The 27,773-nt window shown below is 40.5% G+C and overlaps 2 protein-coding genes across 7 annotated transcripts; both read left to right on the forward strand.

Moving 5' to 3' along the window:
• The first annotated feature begins 727 nt into the window (after positions 1-727).
• On the forward strand, positions 728-11,962 carry washc2c (WASH complex subunit 2C). 3 transcript variants are annotated; one of them, XM_067610112.1, is made up of 31 exons: positions 728-885; positions 2,134-2,277; positions 2,471-2,635; positions 2,769-2,837; positions 3,014-3,187; positions 3,372-3,465; positions 3,547-3,608; positions 3,718-3,771; positions 3,853-3,951; positions 4,134-4,218; positions 4,437-4,496; positions 4,614-4,741; positions 4,851-4,941; positions 5,080-5,133; positions 5,223-5,402; positions 5,483-5,637; positions 5,896-6,006; positions 6,457-6,549; positions 6,651-6,752; positions 6,856-6,963; positions 7,061-7,230; positions 7,356-7,476; positions 7,761-8,186; positions 8,283-8,411; positions 8,522-8,623; positions 8,797-8,871; positions 9,107-9,166; positions 9,665-9,892; positions 9,969-10,667; positions 10,766-10,937; positions 11,051-11,962. In XM_067610112.1, exons 2-31 carry the CDS (start codon positions 2,134-2,136, stop codon positions 11,194-11,196), a joined length of 4,356 nt encoding a protein of 1,451 aa, XP_067466213.1. In that variant the 5' UTR covers positions 728-885; the 3' UTR covers positions 11,197-11,962. The 3 variants fall into 3 exon arrangements, with proteins under 3 accessions (XP_067466213.1, XP_067466214.1, XP_067466215.1); XM_067610113.1 differs by having other exon boundaries at positions 4,617-4,741; XM_067610114.1 differs by lacking the exon at positions 9,107-9,166.
• A 955-nt stretch (positions 11,963-12,917) lies between these two features.
• On the forward strand, positions 12,918-26,935 carry zfand4 (zinc finger, AN1-type domain 4). Of its 4 annotated transcripts, none has more exons than XM_067610115.1 (10): positions 12,918-13,265; positions 15,250-15,564; positions 17,381-17,456; positions 18,187-18,254; positions 18,393-18,579; positions 19,037-19,184; positions 20,195-21,430; positions 22,381-22,435; positions 25,173-25,290; positions 25,850-26,935. In XM_067610115.1, the coding sequence occupies exons 2-10, from the start codon at positions 15,381-15,383 to the stop codon at positions 25,983-25,985; spliced, it is 2,208 nt and encodes a 735-aa protein (XP_067466216.1). In that variant the 5' UTR covers positions 12,918-13,265; positions 15,250-15,380; the 3' UTR covers positions 25,986-26,935. The 4 variants fall into 4 exon arrangements, with proteins under 4 accessions (XP_067466216.1, XP_067466218.1, XP_067466217.1 ...); XM_067610117.1 differs by having other exon boundaries at positions 19,040-19,184; XM_067610116.1 differs by having other exon boundaries at positions 12,918-13,165.
• Positions 26,936-27,773: the final 838 nt, after the last annotated feature.

Here is a 27,773-nt window from a genome sequence, read left to right on the forward strand (position 1 = left end):
CAGCCAGAGGACATTTAAAATTTTTGAAACATAATAGTATTTCTGCTGAAGAGCCTCAAAATGACATTTAGGTTTATGTCAGATACTTGTCTTCTGCATTTAAGACTTTATTGTCCCACAGGGAAATTTGCCTTGAACACACAATGCTAAAACTTTTTTTCTTAAAAATTCCTTCAGAGATTATATTCACAATATTCAGAAGTGTTCAATCTCTGTAGTTATTGAGCTCACTCTGAGCACTCGTCTGTTATACATTAGTGAAATAAAGTAAATAATGGAGGGCAGACGTGTCAGAATGATACAAATAAGCTTCTATGATGAAAATATGGTTGATAGAGCCAACAGCTAGTGAGAACCAATAACTAGAAAACAAACAAAAACTCTTGAATTTTTAAAATTTTCCGGACAAAATGACAGAAATGTCACAAGAATGAGGGAGTGAAGCGAAGGGGTAAGTTAAGTAAGAAATATACAGTGGGCTTCTGTTGCTGTACGTGTGAATAGTAGTGAGAACTCAAGTGGTTTTAAATGGATTAAAATGAGTGAAAATGGATCTTAAATTACTTAGATGGGTATGTGTGACAGTCACAGGTAATCACCGACAAAAACTGAGATGAACTCGACTCTTCGTCACGGCAGCAGCAGTTTAGTTTGAGCGTAAAAGCGTCTCTTTGCTTCTTCGCATTGATTTGTTCCACTCCGCCCCACTTTCCCTGGGGTTGCTAGGCAACGGTAGTCAGGTGACTGTCTGCAGACAGAACATGGCTGACCTGTCAGAAGACCAATGAGGGAAAGGCCAAATTTAGCATAATCGATCTTATTTTTTTACGTCGTTTCTGACCAAACTTGGCCGTCGCTGACTGCAATTGACCGGAGGTGTTCAAGGTAAGCATGAGGGCGCTTAAATTTGGGTGGATATATGTGACTTCTGTGTCGCTTTGGAACTGCTGTAGCTGACGTTGATGTTGGCTAGCTAAGTTGAGCTAGCTGCTAGCCAAACAGTCCCCGCTTTCTCCTGCAGCAGCAAGTCTGTTTCAATGTGAAAGCTAGTAGGGGGAAATAACATTTAGGCAGCTTTATATGAACTCATGTTGTCTTCCGCAAATGTCTAGCGTTATTGCCATTGCCGAAACTAGCTTGTTGTAACGCGAGTTTAGCAGTGACACCACACTAGTTCAAGGGAAGATACACAAGTTAAAATTGAATTTATTATGTGGTACCTTGTTTCAGTGAGTCTAGAAAGCAAAGACAATATCTATACACACACACTGTGTCCCTATGAGCATGAATTTAGAGATTTAACACTTTGAATTTATCATGAGATGAGTCAGTTTTTGACCTGGTCTCTTGCATCGAGCCTACCTCTCTGGCTCAGAAGTTTTGAGATTTTATACCCATTTTACATTAGTTTTTAGGAGGAATAATGTGGTATTCTTTGCATCCTTTGCAATCTTAGTTAGAAGCAATGAAATTCACAATGACAACAACAACACCGACATAACATGAACTCATCACACATGCCCAAAAGTTTGGATAAATGATCACAGAGCTTGGGTTTGTTTTTACAGGGGGGTGTTTTAAACCTTTGATCAGAGGGCAGCAGTTCATTCTGGCTGTTCAGTTGACGGGAGGCATCAAGTATGATTTATTTGGCCCTGAGGATAACCACAGTCCTTCTGCCACTGATCTTATGTTCTGGGTTTCTAACTACTTGTGTTAGATTTAGATGCAGGTTGTGTTAGGATGTTCTCAATGTAGCGATTCAATATTTTTTTTTGGGAAGTTTTTGGGGCAGATAAATGTAGAGGACCTAACAGATATTGCAACTATATGCCAGTAATATGTCCTTCGGTACAGTCACAATGTCAAGAGAGTTGCTGCATTCCCTTGAATGAGAAAGTGTCCGAACATTTGGTACTGTATATATGAAGCAGCTCCAGGATTTGTCCTCAGTTGACATGATCAAATACAAATTAAAACAGATATGTGGGCTACATTATTACAGAAGTTAAAATAATAATTCTTTTTTTAGGTTGAATTATCTTCCCTTCATAATTTATTAATGACAAGTGTTTTAAAAGCCTGTCTGAATTATTAAAATTGGATTAATGACAACAAGCCATCCGATTGCAGATGAGTGGGTTGCCGGATGGAATGGCAAATGGCCCAAGCAGGAGTGAACACTTGGGGAAAGACGCTCAGATTTGGGAGAGACCCTGGAGTCTTGAAGAGATGCGGCAGAGCAGCACCAACTGGTCTTTGGCAGCAGACTCAGGGGTAAGTCCGAAATTAAAACAGTAATTCATCATCACCGTTACTTAAATAGTGAGAGAAAGGTGTCAGAAATGCTTAAGAAATCTGAGTGGTTGAAGGGGATTGTGAAACGTGTTCTGCTTTAAAATGAAAGTGTCCCTGCTGTCTTCATAACTATTGTGGGTGGGGTTTTTTTTTTTTTTTTTTTACACCACAGCTCTTCCTGTTCCTTCAAGACTTTTCCCAGAAGATGCTGTCAAAGACACATGAGATTGAAAAGCAGCTGGACAGTCTGATCCGTGACACCAAAGCCACAGACAGCTGCTTGCACTCTGTCTTTAATGACTTCCTCATGCTTTCCAACACACAGTTTATTGAAAATGTAACGTATATCATTTCAACTTTTATGTGGTTTACTTTCTTGCTCTACTTGTTTACTGTAACTGCGACAATTCATTCTACTTATTTGTGTACTTTTGAAGTAAAAATTTAGTTTTACTTTGTCCCTGTCACAGAGAGTGTATGATGAAGAGGTAGAGGAGACTATTCCCAAGGCTGAAGCTTTGGAGAAGCAGCCTGAACAGGTAAATGTTTCTCCCAACATTGTCTGGCACAGAGAACAACACTGACCAACCAGTATAATAGTGAAAAATGCCTTTTGGTATTATTAAGTCAAGGATCATGTGGCCACAGTACTCGACACACATCACTTTCTTGTCTTGTATCGCCTGTGTGACTGTCATCAATGTTTTCTGTTAAGGAGAAGACTCGCGAGCAGAAAGAGGCAGAGCTTATCCCCAAGATGCAGGAAGCAGTGAATTACGGTTTGAGAGTGCTTGAATCGGCCTTTGAGCACCTGGACATCAAAGCAGGAAACTCTGACTCAGAGGACGAGGAGGTCACAGACAGAGTGGAGGCAATCCTGGAGCCTAAGGTGTGCTGTTAATCTTGAGACAGTCATGGAGATACACTTCTGTGTATTTGCATCATCAACATTTTTATCTATTCATTTTCTTACTAATAAAGCGATTGTTTTAGAAATGTATGTCTATGACATACACCATCTTTCATCAGGAATAGTGTGTGTTAACCATTGTGCCTGTCTTTGTCTTTTTTAGGATCTTTATGTGGACAGGCCCCTTCCATATCTAATTGGTTCCCAGGCCTTCATGGAACAAGATGATGTTGGACTTGGTGACCTCTCTAGTGATGGTAATATACTCATGGCAGTCTCTGAAGGCACCATACATTCATTAGCACTGTTACATTACACTTTTTTAATTCTTTTTGCAGAAATGTCAGTAGACAGTGACAGAGACAGTGTAATCGAGAGCGAAGATGGCCAAGAAGCAGTTGTAAGACCTTTTTTTCAGGGGGTTTTCTTTCACTGTATTTTTCCAGCTTTTTAATATTGCATGTTGCACAGGAACATTTAAAACCTCATGGTATTTATTTATTTAACAGCATTCAGATGACGACTTTAACCAGGACGATGACGGTCACAATAATATCAAGAAGGTAAGCTGCCTGCCAAACACATCAAAGGTTACATTTAAACTGAATAACTTTATAATTTTCCACACTCCCACACTCTCCTAGAAGTCATCCATGTTGAGTTATGAGGATGATGAAGAAGAGGAGGATGAGGATTCTGACATATTTGGAGATTCAGACAAGGATGATGATGACGACACAAAGGTACGCCTGTAGAAAAGGAATAGATAACCAGAGGAGTTTCGAGATACCTTTTGTCAGTGGCTTATTTGTAATTTGAGTCTGAAATCATTCAGATCTGTTGCTTGGCTACCTCGGGGGGGAAAACTGATGTATGTTGTGTGTATGACGTACTTCCTCTCTGGTTGTTTTCATATCACATTCAGACCACAGGCCCGTCGTCCTTTGCTGACGAGCTTGCAGCCCGAATCAAAGGTGAACCGGTTAACAAGCCAGAGGGAGATCGAGCATGTAAGTCACATTCATCACCAACCAGCTGGATGTAAACCGTCTCACTTTGAATTTTCGTAAAATCTTTTGTCCCTGCCACTCTTCATATTTAATTTAAATAAAAGTCAGCATCAAAGTCTGTACTTGACCTTTACATCGAAGGCATTTCAGTGATGAATGCCATCACCGCATGTGCATGCTTATGAGTATTTTCTTTCTACCATGTCATGTCTTGAAAGCATTGACATCTAAGAAGAAAAGTAAAGGCAGAAAAGAACCAAAGCCTGCAAAGCCAGAGGGTAGGACTTTCATTCATCGTCATGTTTTTTGTTTCTGTTTTAATTTTGCATTCGTGTTTTCCATGGCAGACCCATTATTTCCACAATGTTGCTCAGTTCTGTTTATGTTCATTGTAGCAGCTGCTGAAGATGACAGCGATGACATGTTTAAGCCACCAGCGATGGATGATGACGACTTCTCCCCGTTTGGAGGGAAAAGTGGCCTCTTCAGTGGAGGGAAAGGCCTGTTTGATGACGATGATGAGGTATTTTAAACTAAAGGATTTTCCCTCTGAGTCAGTCCAGTTCCACATCACAGAAACTGTGGCTTGCAGCCAGAATTTGATTTGTGCTGTGTAATGTTTTGCCTTTCAGGGTGATCTTTTCTCTGAGGCACCGAAACCTCCTGTGTCTGAAGAGAAAAAGTCTTTGAATGAAAGCGTGAAAAGCACAGCTCAAACTGCAGGTAAGACACTCTTTATAGACGAATATGTGCAAAAAACACCTACACCTACAAAACAATGATCATTCATTCGCTTCCCATTTGCCTCCAGTAATATTTTAATGTGTGGATTGTTTTTGTTTCTCTTATTTTCCTTCCAAGAATCTGGCAAACCTGGAAAGAAAATTCCAGCGGGTGCTGTTTCAATATTCCCAGGTAGTAGCGGTTTACTTATATGCCATCTTGTATCACTTCCTCTTGTGCTTCATCATCCTCAATCCAACCAAGTCACTTTCTCCCAACAGATAACAGCCTGTTTAGTTCAGGGAACGACTCTGATTCAGTGGAGAGCAAAGAAAACGGGGCTCCGGCTACCAAAACCCCTGCCACCTCTAAACAGGTCCCAGGAGGAGGTGGGCTGTTTGATGATGAGGATGATGATGATGACTTCTTCAGCGGTAAAAGCCTGAACAAGTCAGATTCTGGTAAGTGCGTGGGAACGGGTGCTTCTGTGCTTCAGTCCAAGATCAGATAGGGATGCTTTTTTTTTGTTTTGTTTTTGCAGCTGGACAGGAAAAACCCAAACCCAAAAAGGCTATTGACCTTTTCGATGAAGACGATGACGATGGTGACATATTCAGTGAAAAGTACAGTGCACCAACTCCAGCTCAGATCAAGAAGGAGGTAGTAGAAGAGCAGATCAAACCACCTGAGAAAAAGGTAAAGATCAACATACAAGGGTGTGACTGTTGCTGAATAAAAAATGCTTGACAAAAGCTTCCCCTCAAGAATAGTTTGAATAAGCTTTCATCACATTAGTAGTTGTGTGAATCACATTTATGTAGTTATGACTTTGTTGTGCTTTGTGGTCATCTGTATAAGAGTTCCTATGCTAATGATCATTCATCCATTCATCCATTCATTCATTCATCCATTCATCCATTCATTCATTCATTCATTCATTCATTCATTGCTTAGATGCCAGCTGGGGCCATCTCCATGTTTGGTCCTGGGACTAAAAGCTTACTCACTGAGGGCCTGAAAAAACGTCAACCATCTACCAGCGAGGAGTCAGAGAAATCTGAGGAGGTCTGAATAGATCATTGTCTAACAATATTCTCCTGACAAAATCAAATTTGGTGTGTTTTCACAAGCAAAATGGCCTATTTTCAACCAAAATGGGCTCCATTGGGCTTCAATTGCCTCAGTGTTTGTTGGCTGTCTAGCCTAAATTGTCAAAAGTTTTTCATTGCCTCCTATTATTTCTTGTTTTGAGGTCATGCCTGTTCTTATCACGACTCCCGACTCCCGACGGCTTTTATCTGGCATGGATGCCGTTAAAAGAACAGAACTTGAGTCACAGTCATTAAATGAGTGTTGGCTCAGAGTGCCATATTTGAGTGCAGTCTGAGAAAAGGCCAAATTCACTGCTGGCGTTTACTGAGTTTATTTCTCTTATGCTTTACTAGTATTTTCTTTCAGGACTAAAATATCAATCTATTCATATTAATTTTTCATCTTCATTATGTGCGATTTTAGAATGGGCCTGCTCCAGATATGGGGAAAGCTGCTGTCAAACAGACTCAGAAACCACAGACCAGAGGCCTCTTCTCTGATGATGAGGACACACAAGTAAGGATCTCGAGGTTCACTGGAAATAAAGTAATAATGTGAAGTTTTGACTGGTACTGTATATATTTTAATAACACTATACATGTATTTGCCTTCTACAGGTGTTCCCAACCATCCCTAAGAGCCAGTCTAAGCCTGAACCTACAAGCCAGGGCAAAATGGGCAAAGCCTCTCTGACGTTATTTGATGATGAGGAAGAAGAGGTGAAAAACATAACATCTTTTTTTTTCATGCACATCCAAAACTGATAGGTTAAGCATGTTTTGCAGTGAGTACATTTCAGTAATCTTGTCCATCATCTTGCAGGATCTGTTTGCATCTGCAGCTAAATCAAAACCAAAAGCTAGTCAAGCTAAAGCGTCCACCCCGCAGCCTAGTAAGGCTCTGTCCAGCTCCCTCTTCAGCGATGATGAGGTATGTGAAGAGATAAACAAAAATTTTACTGCTGCTTATCAGTATTAAATTAAAGTGCAATATGATGCATTATTTTTGTGACTGTGTGAAACGACAGGACCAGTGGATAAATTCCAAAAGTGGTGCAGCGAAGCAGGAGACCAAGACAGGGGGGATGAAGCCCAGTGCCAGCGCCCCCTCCAGTCTCCCCAGTGCCAAAACATCTCAAAAAAGCAGCCTTTTTGATGATGACGATGATGACCTGTTTGCTCCAACAAAAGAGTCAAGGTATTAAAAGACTTTACTCATACTAAGCTGATGAAATACACTTTTTTTAAGTTTAAAACACTTTAAAAGTGTTGCGTTGCCAAAGATTCTTATCTAACATTGCCACTCTGTCACTCTTCATTTAGTCAGAAGAAGCCTCAGAGAGTAGCTCTTTTGTTTGAAGATGAAGACGACGATGATGATAAAGGATCCCTCTTTGGCATCAAACCTGCTGTCAACACAAACGCTGCAGCCCCAGCGGCTAAAGTGAGTGTGCTAACTTATTTTTTAAGTTGAAAATAAAAAAACTTTGGCCAAGAAAAACAATCTTGTTTTCAGCTTCCCTTCAGAGGCTTTTTTTTAAAAAGGTTTATGAAGCTCAAGGGGTAAGAAAATTTTCTTTCAAGTGGAGAGAAAACAAATTGGAAAATCAAGCGGGCCCTGTGAGTTTGTCGCACAACTGTGATATTTATAATGAGATTCTGTTATAGTTAATTTATTGCGCCGTTTAGTCACTGAGATCAAATTCTTTTAATAACTTTTTTCTTCAGAAACCTGCTGTGGATTCTCAGCCCCCCTCTCTCTTAGAGAAATCAGAAGAGGTTGCAGTTTCTAAGAGAGCAGCAGAGGATAAGACTTCAGAGCAGGAAAAACCAGCAGTAAAGACCCCCGAGACGCTCCCATCATCACCAGAGAGCAGCGAGAGTAAAAAGAAGCCTGCTGGAGCAGTCAGTCTTTTTGGAGGCATCGACGTTTTTGCCAGCAAGCAGACAAAAAGCCCGTTAGATGACGCTGACGGTGACGACGGCTTCCTCTCTAAGGACAGCCCACCACTGAATGTTAAGAAGGAGGAGAAGAAGGAGGAGAAAGTCAAAACAAACACAGTCAGTCTGTTTGATGACGAGGAGGAAGACGAATCAGATTGGAACGATCCCATATTTACGCCCAGTAAACCCACAACCACAAACACGCTAAAGGTTTGTATGATTTTTTTTTTTTTTTTAGTTTCATTGTTACACTGATTCTCCTGCAGTCAAGATATTAGAATAAGCGTTTCTATGTCATGTTTACAGCCTGCAGAGGAGCGGCCGCAGGCAAAGAGCACAGGTGTGTTCCAGGATGAGGAGTTGTTGTTCAGTCAGACACAGCAGAAGGACAATGACCCAGACGTTGACCTCTTTGCCACCTCAGGGAAAGCTACAGTCAGTATAAAAGATGCTTTTATCTGTTTGTATATTTCTCTCTCAGTATTGTGTCTAAATGCAGACGTCTGTCACTCGATGGTGATGATACATGACTGTTTGCTTTCTAGAGCTCCAAGATCAGCTCAGTGAAGCCAGCAGCACCAAGTCTGTTTGCAGATGACGATGAGGATGACCTCTTCAGCTCCACCAAACCCAAAACGCTTCCTCCGGTAGCAATTCAATCATTATATTAATGATCAGAATTAGGCTGGATTCCTGCTTCCCAAGCATTGTATATTCAGCTGTGTGTAAATAATAATTGAAATGAGTCTCACTTTTTTTTTTAACAGCGGGTGATGTTTGATCTCTCTTGTTTTTTTTTCTCTGTAATTTACATTCACAGAAAGTAGCAGAGAAGCCCAGTATACCTAATGACAGAGCACCACTAGCAAGTCCAGAACCTGTATCAGAGATTCAGGTGAGTCTACTGTCAACAACATATACCGCAGCTCCAATTATACCATGAATTGCTTGTTTCTTTGAGCCATGAACACACATACCAGTGCAGCCTTGTGGTTTTGAATCAGGAATATTTTTTGCTTGTTCGAGCTGTTTTTATTCTACAAGTCATTTACTGCCTGTTAGTAATACAATAATGTGTTTAGATGGTTTATTGACTTAAATATTGAATCTTCTGTAATCTGACCACACAGAAGCCTGCACCAAGCCCTGTAAAACCTAAAGATCCCTCATCAAGGATTGGGAAACTTCAAGTAATTTGGGTTTTTTTGTTTTGCTTTTATTGGATCAAAAGTCTTCATTTCTGATATTTCATTCTTTTTCCTATTGGAAAGACTCTCCTATTCCCACTTACATGTTTTCTCTTTTAAGGTTTCTTCTGTCTGGGCTTTTTTATATTCCAACTTAAAAACTTTGGCTACGATACAGCAGCATGACTGTCAAAATGAAGATAATTGTCTGTTTTGATTTTGGAAGAATTCGCTCACTCTTTCTTTCAGTTTCACAAGACATGCATCTTGCTCTTGCCTCATTTCCATCCATAGTCCTGGTTTCTCATTTTCCTCTGAATGATCTGCTGCTTGGAACTGAGAAACTTCATGAATAGTGTCTTCTATAGTTGTAAATGTGTAGTTTGAAGCATAGAAATGTACTAATGTAGTGTGTTTAAATAGTCTTTGGTCAGTGCTCAGTATCCATGGTGTCTTTTCTGCTTTGATGAATGTTTTTTATGGTGCATCTCTCATATTCAGGCCAATCTGATGATCAACCCTGCTGCATTGCTCCCTGGTGCTGCCCCGAGTATGCCAGGGGCAGTAAGTGTACTGCCTGGCATCGCTCCCAGCTCCTCTTCTGGGGTGTCCAGCTCCAGCCTGAGCCCCAGTCCCGTCACAACTCCTGTAGGACCCCAGACAGATAGTGAAGGTGGAGTGAGCTTCGACACCCCAGTCCAGATCTCACCATTGCAGAGCGCACACAAGGTGGGGTTTGATTTCTGGAGTATTAAGTCTGTTATCCTTTTAGTTGCTTTTTCATAGAACGTTTTCTGTCGTGCAGGGTCGCGCTAAAGGTGCTGTACAACGAAGACCCCAATCCAGAGCGGCAAGGCAGCAATCAGCCCAAAGATCTATGGAGAGTAAAGAAGAGACTCTGGTTGTAGATGCCCCTGCGTCCAGCCCCAGTCTTTCTAGTTTAGTCTTACCTCCACCAGACAAGTCTAGCCAGAAGCGCGCCAGTCCGACACCACCGAACTCGACTGCAACCACCGCCTCGTCACCTCCTCAACCGTCACTTCCTGAAATCTCCACCAGACCCTCTGTACTGACACTGCCGGTATCCACAAATGCTGGCAAGAAAGACTCTAATAAGGACAGCAGCAACGCCAAGGTGCTGCCATCCTCTGACGAGGATGACCTTTTTGGCTCTGACGGTCTGTTCGGGGCCACCTCAGTCACGGACACGCCCTCCACCAGGAAAGCTACGAAGACCGCACAACATCAAGCCAGTAGCGGGGCGACATCAAAAAAAGACAAAGATAAAAGCACACTTCCATCCATTTTTGATGACAACGGTGATGACCTTTTCCAAAAGGTCAAGCCAAAGTCAACCACAAAGAAAGCCAAGGCCTCGTCCTTTTTGGAAGACGACGACGACGATGAGGACATCTTTGGCGTGAGCAACAACTCGACCCCCACATCCACGAGTAGTAAAGAAATCAAGAGTAGCAGTAGTTTTTCAAAGCAGGACATCTTCAAGGTAACTTTATTTTATATTGATGATAATACTGTCATGTTTTATTTGTGCCATCATAAGAATATGTGTCATTTCTTCTCTCATTGGCTGAATCTTACCAGGATGAAGTAGCAGCTGTGCCTAAAGTTCAAAAGAAGAGCAAAGAAAAGCCAATTGATGCCAGCTTGTTTGATGACAACATAGACATTTTTGCTGACCTGACGGACACTTTAAAACCAAAACAGAAGTCCAAGACAAAGGGAGAGACCAAGTCAATATTCGACGATGACATGGGTAAGCAACAATAAAACACATGCGCACTTTTAATAACGTCTATCCTGTGGTCTACCCTTTTCTAAAATGGTCATATTTAATCAAATATTGTGTCACTTCTCCGTTCTTTAAAGATGACATCTTCTCACCAAGCACAGTAAAACCAGTGACAAAGGCTCCCCCAAAATCAAAGAAAACGCCACCATCCCAGGAGACCAGTGCACCGACGGATTCAGGCGACATATTTGACGACCCACTTAATGCTCTCGGTGGGAACTGAACTGTTGTTTTTGAGTAGCCAGATTTGTACAAATGTCGATTAATTCTTTTGTCATTTGGATCGCTGAAAGATTGGAGATCGGATACACTGTTGATAGAGTATTTATTCATATAAATTCATATAAATACTGTGGCTTATTTTTTCCAGATAAAGATTCAAGTCATCTTCTAAAAGCATTCTCGAAAATCATCTCGGCATCAGATTATATTATGTAACACCTAAATACTGTTAATCGTTATTATACATAATAGCACTTTATAAGCATACCATATGCTTAGCCTCAAAGCCTGCAGAAATTAGCAGTAAATTGTTTTGTTTGTTTTGACGATTTGTTTATTGTTTGGCTTTGCCATGTTGAGATTTCATGTCTTTGGGTTTGTGCCATATCATGGTTATGAGAAATCAATGTGTTTACTTATTGTCTTAGGCATTTTGACAATGTTTTTATTAATAAGAAATTCATCCATTTCTTAACTTTGGCTGTGATGAAAATGAAATTCATTTTTAATAACTAAAAGGAAACATATTTTATGCTATCTGAAATGTGTGTGTTTATTTCCAATTCACTTGTTTTCATTTGTTTTTGTGTCTGTCTAGACAGAAATATTGATTGTTGTCTGATATGAGCAGGAAGCCAAAGAAATGGAATTTTAAATCTGTTAATAACATTTCAGTTTGATTTAGGTTTAGTGTTTTTTCTAAAATCATATTATTAAACTAAAAAAGGAAGAATTAAAGCTGCTCCCTTATTAGCATCTGAAGAGAATGCAGAACTCACCTGGTTGCTTTATGTCTCCTTTTCAAGTGACATGGTGCTAAAAGCACCATAAACTCCAAGTTCTTAGGTCATGGGATGTAAATCATTATCAATTAATCTGTTGATTATTTTCTTGATTAATCCATTAGTTGTTTAATCCATAAAATGTCAGAAAAAAATGGTGAAAATCGCATCAGACTACTGTTTCTCAAACCTCGAGATGATGTCATCAAATATCTTATTTTGTCCCAACCAACAGTCCACAACCCCAATGTAGTTTCAATATATTTACAAATTTCTATCTAGAAGACTAACGAAACCAGAAAATATTCACATTTGAGAAGCTGGAAAGAGAGAGTTTGCATTTTTTTCTCTTTAAAAAATGACTCTAAACAATAATCAGTTGGCAACTAATCGACTAATCGTTGCAACTGTAGATATGCAATTTTATTAAGATATTTGTGGGTCATTTTTTCACTTAATGTGAAACTATGCAACTATGCAAGAGATGAAGTTGAAGCTGTCCAAAGTCAATTGCAGCCAGCATCCTAATATTTAATATTTGATACTTGATAGACGCCCTTTGCAGTAATGATTCTACCACATATTTTACCGATTTCTAACATAATGGTTTCCGATATAATCTCCTGACAATTTGTTGGATTTCAGTTTGGGAGGATGTGAAAGAGACAGCCTCGGACTTGAGGTTTTCACAATAGACCATTTGTTGTCTCGCCCACGTTATTTTTCCCCCACCCGCATTCTGCGAAGACCCGCCCCTACACTGCCTCTGATTGGCTCTGAGACTGATATTTTTACCCTAATCCAACCATCTCACTCCTCATTCCTAAACCTAACCAATGTAACCATTGAAGGCATCGAGTACTAGCCAATCAGAGGCAGAGTAGGGCGGGTCTTTGTGGAATGCGGGTGGGACAAAAATAAGGCTTCGTGACGGCAATTGGTTCGTTTTTCTGTCAATTATGTGAAGTCACAAAGGTGTTGTTTCAGCCGCCTGTGACAGGTATGATGTCGCCGACGAGAGGACCACGGCGACCGACAAAGGTCGAGAGTCTGTCTTGTGTGTAGTTTCCATGGTTTAACGTGATGAAATGCGGCTTGGTTAGCGCTACCCTCGACAGCTACACCGGACAGGACTGGAGCCCGCGGATGGATGTAGCCTAGCAGCCTGCTAGCCAACCACCAAGAACGGTAGCCATTGTTTGAGTTGTTGGCTAACATGGCAACGAAAGCTTAGGTTAGCAGAGTCGGCTAGACGGGCTTCACTGCCGTGTTATTGAAGAAGATATCGGTAAGCAGGTCTCAACGATAAAATATAAATGTTAAACTTGGTTTTAAACGGCTCTGTTAAAACTCGACAATTTAAAGAGTGTATGTGTGACCTTTCTCTGCTAACGTTAGCCGCTGAAATTGTATTGAGACGACTGGCAACTCCATTCATCTCCGTTTAGTTCATCTCTTGTTGCCGACCTGGTCTGTGGCTTCTATTGTAATGAAGCGGCCAACTCCTGTCTTAACGATATATAAATTTAACTAGCTTAGAGGCAATCTGTACGTTACATAGTTTCGCCTGTAACTTGACAACCTAACCGTTTTCTTTAGAGAATGGCCTGTTATGACAACCTTTCAGTAATACACCCCAGGCCTCGTATACTAACATTACAGACCCAACAATCAGCGATACAACTCATCCTCAGAGTTGTTATACTTCAGCTCCTGTCAGGCTCCAATAAAGTCGAAGATTTCTATTTGATGGGTCATTTTGAGTGCCACGGACAGCAGCAATTGTATTTTCAAGACAAGATAATGCCATACATTAAAGGACATGTTCACAATTTTTCCAAGTCTGTCTTAAAACAACAGTCAGATGCCCAAATGAATATTGAAAAAGGTTTTTCTCACCATAATCATTCCTCCTGTTCATATTGACCATTAGAAAGTCCCTTCATGATGCACTTACAATGTAAGTGATGGAGGACAAAATCCACAAGCCTCCTTCTGTGCAGAAATGTATTTAAAAGTTTATCTGAAGCTATAATGCTAAAAAAGACTCTAAATCTGGTAGATATCCACTTGATATGACTAACTCAGACTGCTGAGACACTTTAAGCTTCAGATAAACTTTTAAATACATTTTTGCACAAAATAACTGTTAATGTTGGCCCCCATTACTTATGTTGAAAGTTAATTTGAAGGGGATCTTCAAATAGTTAATATTATTATATTTAATAGCTAGTATGAACAGGAGGAATGAGTACAGTGAGGAAAACCTCTTTCAGTGTTCATATTGACACCTGACTGTTGTTTTAAGACAAACTTGAAAAATCAGTCCCAAACCAGAAAAATGCCAAATGGCTCCAGGGTTTTTGAGTGATACTAAATATCCTGGGTTATAGGACAAACATTATTCCAAATGTTGAATTCAGCTCATCTTCATTTTCAGTGTAAATAAAAGCATGACTGGATGAACCTGCCCTCTCACACAGCATCTCCTCTCCAAATTTTTGTGGAGTGCAGACACCCTAGAGATGACCTGTCAAAGGCTGTGGTCAGGCAACGGACACCTCACACCACTGGATGGGATTATGTAACACACTTGATCTTCTTGAATTTTGGCCAGGGCCCTAAATGCTGCACTGAATGTTTTATGAAGGGGTTACACATGTCTGCCTCCACTGAGATGAGCCCTAGTTCTCAAACAAATTTTACAATGTTTAACATGTATTAAAAGTCAAAGCTTTAGTCTTGGGCACAGTTTTTTTTTTTTACAAACATTAGCATATTTATTTTGTAACTTGTCTGTTACCACTGGTCCATCCTGTTGTGTTATTTACAAAATTACCTCATCAGGTGCATAAGTCAAATCTTATTCAATTAATCATGTGACTATCCCCCAAAGTCATGTAGTGTTTACTTTGTATATCTTTTACGTTGTCCACCCAAATAGTTTTTAACCCACCAAAAGGATCTTTTGTGTTTATATCTTCCTTTTAAACATCTGCACAAAAATGCAGTTGAATGCATGAAATGATTTAAAAGAGTCTCAAAATTATTCATGTGCAATCAAAAATGCTATCAGAGGTTAGTTGTGAATGCAAGATGACCTCAACGTACAACTGTCTGATTTCAGAGCTTAGACTATCGCAATAAATTACCAGCGTGGGAAGCACATAAAATATATTGAAGTCATTGGATTGCAGGGCCTGGGAGTGGTTAAACTAATCAAACATCTTAAAAAGTTATGATAATCATGTGGTGTTTGTTTCTGCTCACAGCTGTGGTCATGCTGCATGATGTGTGATGGTCGTGAGGTCAGTGAGCAGTACCTGTCCCCCTCTCCCTCATCTTGGGCCAACCCCCCAATTTGGCTTTTTCCCTGAAAGTCCGTCACTTCCATCCTGCCAAGATGACCGACAGGAAGGAGCCCCCCTTCTTCAATGATGACAGCGTGGGTGCTTTTCGCTATAAGCTTCCTCTCTATGACACTATGGAGCTCTTCATAGAGACGCTGACAGGGACCTGTTTTGAGCTGCGCGTGTTGCCCTTTGAGGCTGTCATTTCAGTCAAGGCAAAGATCCAAAGGCTGGAAGGTAAGAAGCTCAATAATGTGTAGTTGTTTGTTGTAGTCTGCAGTTTAGGAAGCTATAGTGTCCATATTTTAACTGTCAGGATGTTGCACTGTATGAACCAGCAAGCTGTATTAATTATTTGTCAGGTTGAGAAGACGAAGGTAATAGGATTGTCACCTCTGGAAAACTGCATATTTACAGCCTGTCACAGTGTTTGTTGGTCCATTTTGTACAATCTAATCATTCTCATCTCAGCATGAGGTGTGCTGTTCTGTTATAAAAGCTCCAAATATCCCCATCAGTACAACTGTAGATTTTCTGGTTCTGGGGATGAATACCCTGTGGAGTCAGTTTTGCATAACTAGATTTTAATCTCAAAGTTTTTATGTTGTTTGTACTGTTGACTCAGATCAAAACTACTTACCAGGCTTAATGTAATTTGGAGAGAAATAATCAATGCAACAAAAGCATAGAGAGAAAAACTGACTATAGACTTTGGACAGTGTTGAGTACGGCTGTCAATTTTTTAGAAATTTGAACTATTGTTCGTTGTTGGAAAAAATAAACATTTATATTGGTAAAATTAAACATCTGCAATGATTTATCCTAATTCTAAATTCAGTGCAGAAGCACTACAGGCGGTTGTCCTCCAACCGTGGGTGTTCTTAAAATGTAATGTCACTCTGACTTAGTGCATGCCCTGCCTTAGTATATTAGACTATTGTTGTTCTCTTCATTAATGCAACATGGAGGAGACCAGGGAGCTGTGCTGAAAGGATAATCACACCACAAAACCATCTTAAAAGTTACGTGTGGAAGCATTTTGGATTTAACACTACAGATGGCAAAATTGTTGATAAAGATCAGACTGTTTTCTGACATTGTAAAATGCAACTGCCTTACAATTTCATTACCAAAATAGCATATCTCTGGAGTCACCTCTTGGCTTGTCAACCGAGTGAAGCGGCAGAGGCTCTATGAATAAACTGAACATCTGTTTTACAGCTCCAGCTCTAGTTTACGATTAGGCTACATGGGTTGTGTTGGCATTAACTTGACTAAATTATATGTTAGTTCTCATTTCTTCAAACTTGTTTTTTTGAAAATATTTTTGACCTTGGCTGTGCTCTAAGATTTCTTTGTTGTGGATCAAGATGACCTTTTGTATCTACATTCTTTGCTGCTGTTTCCCATTTTGGTCAGAAAGGCCTCTCTGTGCTCTGTGTGTGAAGATGTGTGTTAGCCAAGCCTGTGTGTTTGTGATGGAGCACACCACTCTGCAATGAAGGGACCACTGCTCACTCTCAAACACTGGCTCACCTCCAGCACCAGGTCAGCGAGTTCACTCATTGAGGGCACAGAGAGCCGCCTGACTACGCATACACTCCGTCTCATTCCAAGGAGTAGCTCTAGAGAGGCTTTGTATTTGATCAGGCTGTCATCCCTCTACTGGAGTTTTATTATTTTGGTCTTACTTGCAATGATATTGGATATAATGTAGACGTGTAGTAGCCCAACCAACCTACTGTGTTTTGGCTGTAAGATAAGCTGACTCGATGGTGAGGTATCACTGTAGCACATCAAAAAGTTTTTTTTAATTGGTCTTATTTTAGCTGAGAATGCATCTGTTGTGTGATTTTTACATTTTGCAGCAATTACATAGTTATTTCTGTAGGGGGCAGACATGAATCATCATTAGTTTATGTGGATGCTTCTGTTGGTGGCACTCACATCTATCCTGTCTCTCAGATTAGTGAATTTAGGCCATGAAATATGAACAGGATCTTGTCAACTTTGGTTGTTTTCTCTCCTCCCCTCTCCTTCACTGTCTGTAAAGGTATCCCTGTTGCCCAGCAACACCTTATCTGGAACAATCTGGAGCTGGATGATGAACATTGTCTACATGACTATGGGTAAATCTATTCCTCCTGACCCCTTCTGTCCTTCAGAGCACTGACACTGAGGCAAAAATCACACAGACAACAGGCCTTGTTAGAGCAATTACAGTAAATATACTTGAAAGCACTCAGTATAGATTGAAAACCATTTGCATATGCACTTTAAAAGCCTTCCTGCTGTGATTGTGACTTAGTCGTAATGTAATTCAACATGATGTAAATGAGCCAGAGATGCAGACAAGTGACATACTGGCCATATTTAGAGAGCTCGCCCCTGCACTGTTGTCAGTTTATGAGATGCAGACCTTACCCTGCAGTGCTCTGCTGGCTGCAGATGGTGGTATTGTTGTGAATGCTTGTCACTTAATTTTCCACATGAACAGCCTCTGGTGAGATCTTGCTAGGCTCGCCTATCACACTGCAGCATGCTTTTGAAGTTTTCAAAGCAGAAGGGTTTGAGTAGGCAATGAAACATCTGCTCATAAACAAATGTTCCAATGGAATTCCCAGTCGTGCATTTAAGTTCATCTGGAAATCATCCTGACCCTTGCAGTGCTGTTTACTTTAGATCAGAGCCTCTCCCCTCTGCCTCAGAAGTAAAGCATTTTGCCTTAAATGTGAATATGTTGTCTGTTATTTGCTCCTCTGCCATTAGAATTTTATTTTTTTACAAGGGAATGGGTTACAATAATTATTTGTTATAGTTATTCTGCTGTATTGATTGTCAGTCTGTTTGTGTTTGCAGCATTGCAGAGGGCTGCACCTTGAAACTGGTCTTAGCCATGAGGGGAGGCCCAATTAACACCAGGAGAGGTAAGTTAAAGACAAAAAAAAAAGATCCCCACTATAGTCACATGAAAGCTAAGAAAACTCCCTTATACACAAGGGGACCAAATGTAAATATGCTGGTTTCCTGTTTTAACCACTGAACCTGCTCTCCTCTTTCATCAGTAACCATGGAGGATCCTATCAAAGAGGTGGCTGACCTAATGGAGGGCACAAAGGAGGAGGGTTGGGAGAAAAGCCTGGCCAACAAGCAGGTCACGTTTGTGGTCTATCGTGAAGGTGACCAGCTTAACTTCTTCCGTGTGGTCGACAGGGGAGACGGCACCCTGACTCTTCTGTCTGAATCTCTGAGGTCAGCAAGTTGCCATGAAGTCTGTTTTGTTTTTAGTGCAATTGTTATATCATTATATCATTATCTATCCAAGTACTGTAAGTGCACATAAAAGGATGTTGGTCATTGTTAAACACACAACATTGTCTGAAATAGTAAACATAAATCTAGAAAATGGGTATTTTTTTTTCACTTATTATGTTAGATTTTGATTTTAACCAGTTGGACTGATGGGGAGTCTGTTGCATTCTGAGTGTTACGGAGAAAGCTGCGTGGACAAAAAAGAAGCACAAATGATGATTAAGTATGATTATTTGTCGTGTTGTATCATAGTCATAAGCTGCTGTAGATGAGTGCACGTCCACTGTGCTAACAAAGGTTGCAGTGAGCGGGCTCTCTGTGTTTTGTACCGCCGTTTTGCACACAGCTTTGTTAGATCACTAATAGGAAGAGTGGTCTTGCCTCTCATGTTTTCCAGTAGTGGCTCCGTGTACAATGTGTACGCAGAGGAGGAGGAGGATGGCGACAGTTCTGCAGCTGCACAGCAGAGCCTTGAGAACTCCATCACCATGAACAAAATGAAGCTGCTCAAAGCCAAGATGGAGGACATGAACCTCAACAAGAAGGTAGGAAGCTAGTGGGAGCACAGAAACCCATTAAAAATTTTTATTGCAGGTTGCAAATGTGATTTCCACACTACATTAAGTTTCACACCATCTTTGAATTTATAGTTGTTTAATGAAAATATCCCTGAAATGAAGACATGCATCGCACCCTGTATGTGAGAGACATTCTTCAGTTTATTAATCCTGAATCTTGAATAAGAGGCTGTGCAGGTCCAATGGAGGTATTTAAACAAAAAGCCAACACTTTGGTCTTTAAAACTGAAGTAAGACAAACTCCTTTGATCTAATACCTGCATGAGACCGGTGTGTGCAGAACCTTTCTTTCTCGAATTTGGATGTTTTTGGCCTCCTTGCACCTTAGTATTGTATCGTGATTGCAGTCATCTTCTCAAATTTATCAATAAAAAATAATACCAAATTCTGTCTGTTGTCATCACAATGAATCCTGCTTATCATAATCATAGACTAAATATGGTAGCCCCCAACCATTTTGTGTAATGCAGATGCACTGCACCAAACACTAATTTGCATGTGTTTGTAAGCAGATACAGCCAAGCGTTTCGTTTCATTGAACTGTGCCAACTCTATAATTTATGCTCATAATAGATTTATACTAGCTGTTAAAATCAACTGATGAGATAACCTTAGATTGCGAGGCAGCTGGATTCACAAGATCATGACAACACAAGATCATGTCAGGCTTCAAGTTATGCGTCACCGGTGGTTCGGATATTGTCGTGAATCCAGCTGCCTCGCAAGTTAAGACGGTGATAGACAGATGGTTCGTCCAATCACCTGCCAAGTATTTTTTTTTTTTGAAAGTGCCTGCCCTTTTCCAAACAGTTTCCATGGATGACTTCTCAGATGGTTTTGTGTAACAAACCATCTGACACGTCAGGTTAGAGATAACCACTACAATTTCATAATTATACAGGTTGGGGAAAATACTGAAAATGCACAGCATATTTGAGAGGGTTCTGTGGCATAATCTGACTGTCTCTGTCCCTCAGCCGAAGAAGTCGACTAAGGTAAAACCACGGCCCCCCATCAGCCTCCATCCCTGCGGTGGCTCCCTAGGACCTTCCAGCACACGACACCATCATCGCCTCTTTCGCTCGCTCCCCCAGATTAACCAGCCTTGGGCAAATGCACAACTACCTCCTATTGCAGACCAAGAACCCACAGACTCCTCCCTGCCCTCTGCTACTGCAACCTCTGCCCACTTCTCCATCCCCAGACGACCCCCTCCCTCTTTCTCCTCGCCTTCTTGTTATATGCTTCAGGAGGAGGAACCATGGGAGACATGCCCACCATTTGCAAAGATCCGGCCCCCTCCCAAAGTATCCCGGCTGGACATTGGCAGCACCAGGTTGATGAGGGACTGTGTGTACCCTCAGCTCCCTCCGCTGTGCACCAGAGGGCCACCTGAAGCCACATTTGACCCAGCTGAGCCTGTAGGGGAGGCAGTCGGGCTGAGTTTGTCAGAGGAAGCTGCTGGACTGGTGGCACCAACACAACCTGGAGCTCCATTTGGGGAACTGCCAGACCCTCTCACTCTTGATGTGTCCAACCAGCCAGACGGAGGTCGTCGGTCCTTCGAGGTTGGAGCTCAGCACCAGCTGTCACTCTCCCCCTCCCCGCTCAGTACCTGGACACATGGGACAAGTGATACCCTCACCAGCAGAGCAGATGGGACACAGCTTGGCACATCATTTCATATCAGCCCCCCCTCTCCATTACCCACCTCCACCTCCCCATCCACATCTACCAGACCGCTGCCTCAGCCTTTTGACTCCACTGTCTCCTGTTTACAGCCCAACCTTCAAGCACATTCCTCAGCACAAGTGAGGCCAGGCAGCACATCCCCTCGCCCCTCCACGGTGTCGTCAACTCATGCGCCACGCCTTCGTGGTGTCAAAGTGGAATCGCCTGGCAAGAGGCCAGAGCTTATCTCCAAGAGGGAAGCAAGAGGCATCACTAAGATGGCCAACCAAGCTTGTAAGGAGCCACTAGGGTCACTGAACAACTCTGAGCTCTTGGCCTCTCTCTCCACAAGGGCTCCAGACGGCAGCAGCAGGGACAGCCTTAGAGAGAGTTTGGGACTTGCACTGGCATTGTCTCCTGCCACTGCCTCAGGACAGGGCAGCCTTGGCTCCAGGCTGCCATCCATCTCAAATAACAGGCTCCTTCAAGATGATCTCATCAGACAAATGTCACCGTTGCACCGAACAGCAGCCTCCTACATGGTGAGCACAGATAGGCATCACTGTTTGCCCCTAAGATTGGATGTGTGGAAATGTTTTTTATGCTCAGTTTGCTTTTCAAAGAATGATTTTTTTTAAAAGTATTTGTCAGTCATCAAATTCTATTTTACTATTTTTTTATATGATAAGATCTCCATCAGGTTTGTTGCACTGATGCAAATTGCTTTTTTGTGCTTTGGTTGACCAGAATCATAGCTTTTCAGAAGCTGCTTACGCTGCATTCTCAAGTATTTGAGATATGAAACTGTGACAAATTTTGCCAAGATTCAAACGACAACGTCATTTAGACATGAAAATCATCAGTCAGGATATCACATGAGTTTTGTCACAAGATGAGGCGATTATAGTATTTCCCAGCCCTAGAACACAGCACACAATATGCTGAATTCTTTTTAAACAAAAAAGAAATATCTTATTATAATGCAGTAATTGGACTTCATCAGGCTTTAACCACTGATATCCAGTGAATTTAATATATCAACATGTATCATATTTTCAACAGACACTTCACACATAAGCAAAAGTCAGTGGCCTGGTAATAAGTTGGCTACACAAGGAGAAATGTAAATATTAGTCTTGAGGCAGTAGCCAGCAGCAAGTTCTATCAAAATCATCTTTCAGTTCACCTTGGAGCTACATCTCAATAGCTGTGAGTCTCTTGGAACTGATGATTTATCCTGCATGTATAAACTAACTTTAACACCTGTGTAATAATTTAGTTGAGCTTTTAGAGTGTATATTTCACTCTCTTAATATGTAGTTCATATTCAGTCCACACTGTGGATTCTTACTTCACCAGTAATAGTAATTACCTTTTAGACCTTTTCTGGCACAAAATTCATTTTAAAGAAATTTTCTCATGATAAATCTCATGACTATAGTAGTTTTATTGATTTTCCTCAAAAACATTTATGTTGCTCTTGTTTTCTTAGGGCACCAACAGTCTTGCATCAGGTGGGGGAGTCATGACGTCCTTCGGGAGAATAGGTAAGGGAAACGCAATAATTTTTATGTATTCTTAAAGTACTTGCAAATAAACAAATTGTTGCGTTGAATTGGTTGGAATGGACATTTGAGTTGTGGACTTAACAGCCATCGTTTGAGAGTGCAAACATTGAAATGTGCAGTCACATACAGAGAGGATGTAGTTGTGACAAAGCCTTCAATGCATGTTGTATGAGCACAACAGCAAAGCACCGCAAGGGTTTTAAATATTCATTATTGCTACAACTGCAGAAGCAGCACAAGCAACAGAAGGCGCCAGGCCCGCACACCAACACACTCACTTATTTATGTCGACCACTGATACGCTTACACCGCTCCGAGAATATGGACAAATACACATGGATCAGCACACCAAGTAGCGAGTCCATTTTCCTTTACTCCTAGACGGTTTGTTGATCAGTATCAGTGTTTTTCTCACAGGCTAAGGATTTATTGGTGGAGATCAAACTCAAATGTTGTTATGGTCTTGACTTTGTACTTCAAGTTTTGCCGAAAAATGAATCATTACTCCGTTATGAGATTGTGTGTTCAACTTTTCTTTCAAGGGCCTGTCTGTATTTGACATCATTCATGGCTCTGTCAGTCATCTTCCACCTCAGGCTGATTAGAAACATTCTCATAGCATGATACTCTTCCTTCATGCTTTACTGTGTTAGTCAGTTGTGAGCAGTCGGTGTAGCATTTGGCATTCAGGGCAAAGAGTTCAGTTTTGGCTCCCAAGAACTCTGAAGAAACTGTCTAAGTGTAACTGTGCAAAGCTGGCAGAGGCAAAAATGTAGGGATGTTTGAAATGCTCTGAAAAATCAGCATCTCAACCAATATATTTTGCTTTACGCTTCATTTTTACGAGGCCATAATTTCCTAGAGGTTTCTCTGAAAGACCTTTGTAATTTGGTACAAATTAAAAGGAAAATACAGACTGTGTTCAGCAGGATAAAGTGTTCAATAATGAATGAATGATACATGAGTATTTACCTGTGTTTAAATGGAGCTGTTTTAAAGAAAACATGTTTTCCTGTAATTATCACCACATAGTTCTCTCCAGGAAACCTTGGAAATTACAGACCTGTAAAATAAAGCGTTAACCATATTTTAATTGGTATGTAACTGCAATTAATTAATTAATTCCAGTATAATTCAGTTCCATTGTAATGAGAAACCCCATTGTGCTTCAGGTACACCAGCTTTCACAAACATCTCTCTGTGCTCCATTAAAACATTCAAACCTTTTTCCCTGTCACTGGTGGCTGAAATGCAGAGCGACACAAACACCTGTCAGCAGTTTTAACGAAGATACCAACACCAGCTGCACATGAAACAAGCTGAGACACTTTAAGTTACCAAAAAAGTACCTTTTGCCTCTGTTTCAGTGCACCACAGCTCTATAGTGCTGCTGTAAATCTGCACTTTAACAGGCAATGTACGTATCAGATCCTCTGGAGCAAAGAAAACTTGATTGGGAGAGCCCAGAATTAAATGTTGTGAAATTCAACTTGAGTCTACCAACAACAGAGGAGAAGTGGAAAATGTGCATTGGTCTGAATATATTTGAACCCAATGTATGTCTGTTCTGTGGCAGATTAAAGTGCACAAAACAAATAAAAATCCAATCCCACGCCCAGCTGCTTGGCAGATTTATCTGTTCCTCTATCCCCACAGCTCACAAACCTAGCCGTGCTGCATGCTTCCTCAGAAACGATTATCACGGGTACAAGCTGACATAAACTGGTGTTTCCTGACTTAGGAAATGAACAGGCTTTTATGACTTTTTTTTTTTTCTTCAATTACAACAGGCGCTAATATGGAAAAGCTGTTTCCTGAAACCCTTTTCAAATGGAAACACTGACAACTGTTCGCACCACTGAAGGAAGGACGGTGTCATTTGTCACAAATTTACCACCATTTAGTTTAATTTCATTAAACAATTATTGACAATGAATACTGGTTGTAATTAGATAAAACATGATGGTTTATTATCAGTTTGAAACGAAAAACTCATTTTAAACCAAGCTTGAAATTAACTTTCATGGCTAACAAAGAAACTCTAAGTATAAAGACATGAATGTGACGGTTTGTAAGCTGTAGTTGTTCAGGGATTGTTTCCTGGAAGAGTTTCCTGCTGTGGGTCTGCAGATATACTGCATGTCATGAAAACACTCCTTGTGTACACTGAAATGACAATAAAACAGACTAAAAGTAAAACGGTGAAGACTGAATGATAGGATTTAGAAATCCGCTCCTGCGCTGCTTTCTGTGTGTTGAAATTTTTAAGCATGTTGCACTTATGGCTACGCCCTAGTTTGTGATGTCACGGTATTGTTTTTGACTTCAGTACTTGACAAAAACAGTCTGGATGTAATGTGCAGGAAGCAGTTCTCTTCCCTTACAGTACATGACTCTGTTAATCTAACCTTTTATGGCTTCGTGATTTCTGTAATGGATCTAGCTTGAGCAAATGTTTGACGAGCAGAAATGAAGCCACGGGGCTTTGTTAGGAAGTAGAAAAGTTCATAAAATGTACCCAACATCTCCAGTTACACTGTGTGCAGACACCAGAAATACTTTGTAAATTATATAATTTAAAGGAAAGGTCCAAGCTAAATGATGTAGATCCATCCCAGGCACTGATACAAACCTTCTCACTGCCACGATCAGATATTACACACTGGCTCCTTTAAAGTAAATTTAAAAAAAAAAAAAATGTTTCTTCTACTCTCAGGCACTCCAACACACCACCTACCTCCGGTCAAGGCTCCCACAGGCATCAAGAAGAAGAGCTCAAAGCACTGCTTCCTTTGTGGCAAGAAAACTGGCCTGGCCACAAGCTTTGAGTGCAGGTAAAGTGCCTCAACATTTCAACCTGCACTCATACACACACACACACACACTGCCTCACTCTAAATCAAATCCCTCCCTATTTGTCAGTCTGTCCTTGAAGGACCCTTTTAGTAGAAGTTGCCTTTTCCTGCTTCATCATTTTGCCTCTGAGCCATCTCTCCACTAAAAACATTTATCTGTTCACAGCTTGTTCCGCCACAAGTTATTAGCTTTATCAAAGTTTCTCCCCACGACATCAGCACCCAACACTTGAAATGGCAGATCCATTAAAGAGTAGAGCTCCCCACTGTGTTCAAAAGAGGTTCATAGTTTAATCAAACTTGTCATGTAGTGTTTACTCAATATTACAGTGCGCACAAATTAAATACATAATAATGTGTTGCTCTTCTTACTAATGGGCTGATTTGAATAGAAAGATTAAAATGCATCAAGGAGGTGTTGAGAAGGAGGAAGGTAGGGAAGGAGTGTCGTGATTTGCAGATGATGTTTATTTATGGAGGAACTGATTTATGTTTTTTTTCATACATACCAAAATCTCTGTCTATTTTAATCTTTCAGGTGTGGTCACAATTTCTGTGCCACCCACCGCTATGCAGAGACGCATGACTGCACTTATGACTACAAGAGTGCCGGGAGACGATTTCTGCAAGAGACCAACCCTCTTATCAGTGCTCCCAAGCTGCCTAAGATCTAAGACCCTACAAGCCTCACCTTGCATAAGGGACGAATTAAAGACCTACAGGTTAAACTGACAGAAGGGAAAAGAGTCTGCAGAGTCATTTCTAGCAGAAAGAAGGAACTTATTCACCACTGTGTGCTTTTTTTTTTTTTTTTTATCAGCCAAGTTTAAACAAACAAGAGTAGACTGCAATGGCACAGAACTAATTATCACCTCTTGACAATGTGAAGATGTTCATCCTTTTTATCTCTTACCTTGTTCTTTTTTCCATCGCGTAAACATGAAATGAAATAAAAAAAACCTGTGCATGTATGTAGGTAGTTTTTGCAAAATATATCTGCTGCACGTTCAGACATATCTATTTTTAGTTTTGTCAGCCTTTTTTTTTGTTTGTTTGTTTTTTTTAAAAACATAGGACCGCTGATGACTTTTCATTCGACAAGTCTTTGACAGATGCACTTTAGAACTATCATATTTATACATTTGACTTTTCCTTATCATGGGGGGAAGGATCTTTAAATTTCTGTGTTTGTCTCATGATGAAGTGTTTATGATGTTGTCGAGATTTTTATATTCTACACCTCTAATCGTCTTTCTTACGCAGGCACATACAGACTGACATCACTAATGAAATCTTTCTTAAAAGAGAACAGTACACTCACTTATTGATGAAATACTTAATATTTATTAATGAAATACTACTTATTTAAATTCAAGGTTGGTTTTGAATAGCAGGTATGCAATTTGTGTAGGTGTGAATGTCAGTTGTAATCCGTATGCCTATTGAGTAAACTGTATTAGGATTGTGGGGGGTTGGTTATGGTATTTATGATGTGTCTACAGTAAGGTGGTTGCCATAAAAAATCTTTTGTAAGTCTTTTTTATTGCTCAGCTGTTGCAAAAACTTAAAATGCTGTTATAGTATCTACAGGGGTTTGATCTAATAAAGTTTCTTTCCGTACATACTATATGTGACCGACTCGTGTTTAAGCATTCAGATCACAAGTCTGTCTTAAAACAACAGTCAGGTGTCTGCAGTGTGATCACATCAAGTGGATATCTGCCACATTTACAGTCTTTTTAGCATAAAATTCCCTTTTTATGTTTCCCTGTTGAGCCGCAGTGGAAGTATAGTAACAAAAAGAGGGACTTTGGCACTAAAAAAGACTAATTTTGAAAGATATCTACTTGATTTGACTAATTTGGACGACTGAAGCTTCATATTAGCTTCAAATAAACTATTTTACATTTTTGTACACAAGGCTTGTGGATTTTGGCACTTGCATTGTAAGTGCATTATGAAGGAATCTTCTAATGGTCAGTATGAACGGGAGGAATGATTACAGAAAAAAAAAAAAACAGTTTCAATGTTAATTTTGGCAAATGACTATTGTGTGTGTGTGTGTGAACCTATCCCTAACCTCGACTAAAATTATTTTTCGAATGAACAGATTATTTTTGAGTTAAAATGAAACGAAAAATAGTTAACCCTCTTTGGACAGTCCTGCTATAATTTCCTGTCGCTTCTTTGCAATGTTCTCAAAGTTTGCTGTTCCTGTTCCTCATTATTTGAACATTGAATGTTTGACCTTTGCCGCTTCTCGCCCTTAATAGTTCTCCTCACATTTCTGTGAAGTGAATGAGAAATTCTTTCTGTTTAGTATCACTGACTCATTCTTGTCACATTTAGTGTCGTGTCTACCTGCCTCAGACGCTCCACTCGTTCCTTAGCAACAACAAGCTGGAATTGTTATTGAACCTGTGGATCATTAGACCCCCAATTCTCTTAATTTCAATCAAAGT

The sequence above is a fragment of the Thunnus thynnus genome, chromosome 14 (genome assembly GCF_963924715.1).
Source record: "Thunnus thynnus chromosome 14, fThuThy2.1, whole genome shotgun sequence".
Taxonomy (NCBI): Eukaryota; Metazoa; Chordata; class Actinopteri; order Scombriformes; family Scombridae; genus Thunnus; species Thunnus thynnus.

What these genes read in the sequence shown, in the direction of transcription:
- washc2c (XM_067610112.1), top strand. Translation starts at nt 2,134, where the DNA reads ATGAGTGGGTTGCCGGATGGAATGGCAAATGGCCCAAGCAGGAGTGAA. An exon ending in TTGATGATGAGGAAGAAGAG is followed by an intron (nt 6,753 to 6,855) that starts GTGAAAAACATA and finishes ATCATCTTGCAG; the next exon opens with GATCTGTTTGCATCTGCAGC. An exon ending in CCCTCTTCAGCGATGATGAG is followed by an intron (nt 6,964 to 7,060) that starts GTATGTGAAGAG and finishes GTGAAACGACAG; the next exon opens with GACCAGTGGATAAATTCCAA.
- zfand4 (XM_067610115.1), top strand. Translation starts at nt 15,381, where the DNA reads ATGACCGACAGGAAGGAGCCCCCCTTCTTCAATGATGACAGCGTGGGT. An exon ending in CTTCTGTCTGAATCTCTGAG is followed by an intron (nt 18,580 to 19,036) that starts GTCAGCAAGTTG and finishes CATGTTTTCCAG; the next exon opens with TAGTGGCTCCGTGTACAATG. An exon ending in GAACAGCAGCCTCCTACATG is followed by an intron (nt 21,431 to 22,380) that starts GTGAGCACAGAT and finishes TTGTTTTCTTAG; the next exon opens with GGCACCAACAGTCTTGCATC.